Source organism: Fusarium subglutinans (assembly GCF_013396075.1).
Source record: "Fusarium subglutinans strain NRRL 66333 chromosome Unknown NRRL66333_c0000308, whole genome shotgun sequence".
NCBI lineage: Eukaryota > Fungi > Ascomycota > Sordariomycetes > Hypocreales > Nectriaceae > Fusarium > Fusarium subglutinans.
Genome location: NW_023502371.1, coordinates 1 through 5,426, shown reverse-complemented (window position 1 = coordinate 5,426; position 5,426 = coordinate 1). Strand labels below are relative to the sequence as shown.

General features: G+C 49.7%; 2 protein-coding genes across 2 annotated transcripts; one reads left to right on the top strand and one right to left on the bottom strand.

The window, feature by feature from the left end:
- Positions 1-379: 379 nt before the first annotated feature.
- FSUBG_13075 (tyrosine phosphatase) lies at positions 380-2,749 on the top strand (the record flags this gene model as incomplete). The annotated part of the gene is made up of 1 exon (XM_036677928.1): positions 380-2,749. The coding sequence occupies one exon, from the start codon at positions 380-382 to the stop codon at positions 2,747-2,749; it is 2,370 nt and encodes a 789-aa protein (XP_036531449.1).
- A 916-nt stretch (positions 2,750-3,665) lies between these two features.
- Positions 3,666-5,010, bottom strand: FSUBG_13074 (HUDP-galactose transporter related isozyme 1; the record flags this gene model as incomplete). The annotated part of the gene is made up of 3 exons (XM_036677927.1): positions 3,666-3,898; positions 3,950-4,743; positions 4,802-5,010. The coding sequence occupies 3 exons, from the start codon at positions 5,008-5,010 to the stop codon at positions 3,666-3,668; spliced, it is 1,236 nt and encodes a 411-aa protein (XP_036531448.1).
- Between the last annotated feature and the right edge of the window lie 416 nt (positions 5,011-5,426).

Here is a 5,426-nt window from a genome sequence, read left to right as displayed (position 1 = left end):
ACCAAGTTTAGCAATTTGCGTGCGTTTACTGAGCACTGCCCACTACTGGTACGCTCAGCGACAAGATCAGCTGCGCTGACCCATCGAACGACCGACTTGACCTGTTCTCGATCGCACCGCGACCTGCGAAGCCATTCGTTTCTCTTGCCGGACCATTTATTCTGGCCGGCCAATTTACAAACCTTTGCACATATTCACATAATTTCAACCGTTTTTGTCCCAGGTGGAAGCCAACTGGTGTTTCAGCACCCTGATCAAACACTCGAATTGTACCCGGTACGCAGACTAGAGACTGTAATTGTCCCTCAACATCTGCTTCGCTTCACTCCACGTCCTGTCGCAGACTTGACTTACTAGATCGCCAAGCGGATACCAAAACATGCCTTCAGTTACGGACAGAAGAGTGTACGAAGATCAAATACCGCCTTTTATGACAGTGTTTGATCTGGATGCCGAGACCATGGCAGATCAGGACACTGTGACACTCATGGACACCAAATTCGTTGACATGGAACCAAAGCGACCCAGCATGATGGGTGCTCCTTCTCAACATGGTCTTGGCCCTAGTATGATGCCTGTTGACCCAACACACAAGCATCACGATAGCACTTCGACACAGACCTCCGAGTCGGCAGACTCTTCACCCACAACGACCTTGTCTACAACCGACTCTTCGCCCCTCTCAGATGCGTCTCCCTCGTCTTCTCCTGATTCTCCCATGAATCTCATTCCCCTCAACAATTATCCTGCTACGAGCTTCGGCAACCTCTCTACCAATATCAGCAGCACAGCCACCACTACTCTGTTGAGTGAGCCTCCTCGGCTGCAGCGACCAATGACATCGCCCTCACCTCGAAGAGGGCGCAATATGAAGGGTCTTTCTATTCAGCCCCCATTCGCTGCCTCGACTTCAACGACAAATATTTCGCTGGTCTCCGAGCCTTCTTCTCCATCATTTATCAAACCTATGATTCCTGCTATGAGAAGAAAGCCTAGCCAGTTGAGTCTGAAGACCAATACTTCTGACTTGATCCATAAGACCACCCTGGAGGTCCCACCCTCACCAGCTATGCCGATGCTCCAGCGTCGAGCTCTTAAGCATTCTTGCTCCTCACCTCACATGTCTTCCGGTCTCAAGTCCGCGACCTTCGGTCCAACAGGTGGTATGACTTTCCCCAAGGTATTGGAAAGAAACGAATCCGGACTTTCAGAAGTATTGCGACCCACAAAGTCGAGTATGAAACCAGCCTTCCATTCTGCGATTACTGAAGAAGATTCGCCGATTCGTACTCAGATGGCCATTCGAGATGATGACCCTTACCGCGATAATGAGAACAACGAGGACATGAAGACGCCAGGCTACCCTGATGGGCCAATTGCGATCTACGGAGACAATGTTTTCCTCTACTCAGAACCCACGGCTGATGAAGCATCGCGGTTTGATGTAGTCATCAATTGCGCTCGCGAAGTCAGCAACCCCTTTGAAATTCGCAAAGTAGCCCATGAATCACAGTCGCAATCGCCATTCCAGTCTATGCGACGCCCCGTTTCTGGAATTGAGAGTCCCATCCCCGATACTGCTGTGTCCACAGCCAGCTTCATGACAGCTTGGGAATACCCCCAGGAGGATTCAGCTGACACACCTACCACGCCAAAGGCCTTTCAATTTAAAGAGCCTGAATACATCCATATTCCTTGGGACCACAATACCGATATTGCACCGGATCTTATGGAGTTGTGCGATGTTATTGATAAGCGGACAAAGGCTGGCAAACGTGTGCTTATCCATTGTCAGCAGGGCGCGAGTCGATCTGCCAGTTTGATCATTGCCTATGGCCTGTTCCAGAAACCGCATCTCACCGTGAATGATGCTTACTACGCAGCTCAAGCCAAGAGCCAATGGATCAGCCCGAACATGAAACTCATGTACTCGCTGCAGGATTTCCAGAAGGAAGTGTCAACGAAGCGAACGGCGCTACCGTCACACCGTCCCCGTCCTGGCCGTAGCCCTTCAAAGCATCGAATCACACTCTCTGTTGATGCTATCGACATTGGAGCCAAGGAGCCACAGACTGCTCCTCTCCCGACCCAGAACGAAGAGTTGAATAACTCGCACTTGAATCCGAGCCCAAATCGACTTCGCGGCAACTCAACACCTGGACCCCGGCCGGTCTCACCTGGGCCAGCTTCAGCGCCCCCAACTTGCACCTGGAAAGACGAGGTTGAGCAACGCTCGTCAGAACACCTAAATCCTTGCAAACTTGGCGACTTGCGTAAGAGGCCCGTGTCAAGCCAGGGCAAGGCACCACCGACTCTAGCCCCGTGTCCTATGATGGACTCGATCATGAAGCCTCCACCTTCGCCTGGGTTTTCCTCTCAGGCGAGTCTTGGCTTCCAGACCATGACTTTCCCACGATTCAATCCGGCACCGTCGGAAATGAGATTTAGTGATGCGCCAGTGGAGAGAACGATAACTCTTCCTGGTTCATACCCAGATGATGATGCTCTTTTGTCACCGAGAGCCGAGACGATGACTAACAATCCGCTTCATGATGTACATGAAGTTGCTGGGATGCGATTCGTCGAGAGCCCACCCACTCCGAGCCAAGGCTTGTTTTCTCCTCGAGCGGGCATGTTCCCTCGAGACCCTTTCACAACGTTTGGAAGACCACCGGTTGTTGCGGATCCCAGGAGTCCACCTACGAAAGGCGAGGCACCTATCATTCGATCAATTGATGATCTCCTATGATGAAGCTTAGCCTCGTGTTTCTCTGTCAAGTCGAACGGACCAACTTCCAAGGGAAGAAGTACGACGAATTACAATCGCTATTGTTTTATTTTATATTTCCTATTCACTATTCTACAATATGAACCGCAGCATTTCAGGGGCGTCTTAACAACAGGGCAGAGTTACCATCGCACTCCATCTGACCCTCGATCCCGGATGGTCTCCCAACCTTCCGCACGATGACACGCAATAACCAATAAATCTTCTTTGTCACCGATCTTCTCCAATCGCTATATCCTCCTCATAACAAACATTCGCTTTTTATTCTTTCTTTTTCAGCAGTGCACAGCGCATGGCGTCGGATGGGTTCACGATGACCTAATGTAATATAGACAAAGACATTCCGTCTTGTCACTCTTGTTTCAGTTTCATTTTTGGTTCTCCCTTTGTCCGTTTTGGACAACAAAATGCAAGTGGCGTATGGCTTCAGGTAACCCAAGAGGAATTATTGGGGGGGCTCAAATACCCAGTCATGGAAAGGGGTTGTGTATGTACAGGTGTTGCCAAGGAAAAGACGAGTTACTGTGTTGGGTTATAGCACCACGGCGTTTTTTCCAAGGAAGCAAAAGGATTCTTGGTACAGCAAGGCCTTGTAAAGAAGAAGGCTTTACATAGTACTTATCTAGGTGTTAATCAAAAGGATTAAACATCGTATTGACCCTCACTTATTCTATGTGACAGATTATGAAGTTTGCGTTTCCAAGGCAGATGTACTCGGGCATTTTTCCTGCAATTACTGTGAGGGGTTGAGATTGTTTTAATCAACTCCTGTAAACGCCCCTCACATGATAGCATCCTGATTCCCCTCGTGTGCCCCTTCGAGCCATTATACATATTGTATTCTATCACCCGCTAACAAAGAATGAAGGAGACGCATTTACAGCTCCTTCTTGCCATTTTGTTGTGCCTTGGCGGCCTCCTTTGCCATCTTCTCCTGTCGCGCGATGCCAGCCTCAACACCAATGCCACCAAACACAAGCGCGACACCAAGCCATTGCATCTGAGTGAGCCGATGGCCGAAGGCGAGAACAGATAGTATCATGGTGAACATTTTGCGGGTTACAGTGACAGTAACGAGAAGAACCGATGAGAACGTAGATAGTGTGTAGACTGGTCATGATTAGCCTGGTACTGATCTGGTGGAGGAGGCTTGAGACTTACAGATAAAGACTTGGCCGACAGCACCGCACGCCGCGAAACCGAGAACATCTTTCCAGACAGCGGGATAACGAGCCATAAAATCCAAAGCAGCCTTAAGCTCGCCCGCGTTGCCAGCGACGTCCATGCCAAACCACTCTCCGAGACCTGTAGCGACCAACCAAGGGCTGACGATCAAGTAGACACCCGTGACAATAGTGCTCATGATATTGTTGGCGCACATCATCTGAGGGCCCGAGTACGGTCGGAATGTCTGGAAGATATGGTCCTGAGTGCTGTTTGTCAACCCATCAAAGAGGAGGTTGATACCCAGCAACAGCAGGCCCCATGCTGTGCTTGCATCATCAGGTCGGACCTTGCTGCCCTTCTTCTTTCCAGAGTGCAGCGTGAAGACAGCCACGCCGAGAGTCACGGCCGAGACCACAAGATACTTGTACAGCGGATATCGACGGCGAAAGACAGTGATGTGAAGGAACATGACAGGTAGCAGCTTGCAGCTCTTGGCAAGGAGGAACGTGATGTAGTCGATATGGGCAAGAGATGCGTAGCCGAAGGGGCTCGCGAGGCTGCTCGTAACAGCAACAAGCGCGAGGGGCCCAAGGATGCGGCGCGAGGGGATGATAGGAGGAACGGCGGTGTTGCTGGGCGTCGAGGCATAGAGATAGACAGCGCCTACGATGGCGGCGAAGACGGATTGGATGGTGTTGAGGAAGACGGGGAAGTGCCAGACCTCTGGGGCGTCGACGGGACCATATGGCCTGGTAGTGAGCTTCTCTTGAAGATATGCCCAAGTAAGGCTATTCACAAAGACTGTATGAGCGATTTGGCCATGGGAGCTGTTGGGGTTGAACCTACAATGAAGCATAGATTCCCGCGACGGCGATGACAAGCTGCAAGAGCCCAGCTTCTTGCGCATATGCGGGAACAGGCAAGGCCTTGTTCGTGATATTTCCATTGGAAGGGCTCTGTTGCGATCGATCAGTATCCTCCCATGTTGCAGTCGTCTTATTGAAGAACTCTGAGGATGCCTCGCGCTTGATAGCTGGTTGTTTGGAGCGTGCCATTTTCAGGACTGTTAAGGGGGAAAAGATAGAAAAAGTGTGAGTGAATAAAAAGATTGTGAATCATCCAGAAATAAAGCCTTAAGGAGAGGATTAAGAAGTGTAGAGAGCGAAGAGAGAACCGGGAAAATGGTTAATTAAATCAATCACAAGTTGCCATGATGGACCAAACTGACAAGTTGGCTTCATCAATTAACCATAAGACAAAGATGCCCTACTAGGTGGTACAGATTGGAACCACCTAACCAGCCACAGTTACATCAACCGGAGCTATTTTAAGGATTAACGTCGGATACGGGGAAACCGGCCACCCCCAGAAACCGGCCACCCGCTTTTCAACCTAACCACCTAATTTATCATATCTTTAAAAATTTATAACTCTACTAATTTTAATTATATAAACTTATAAACTATATTAA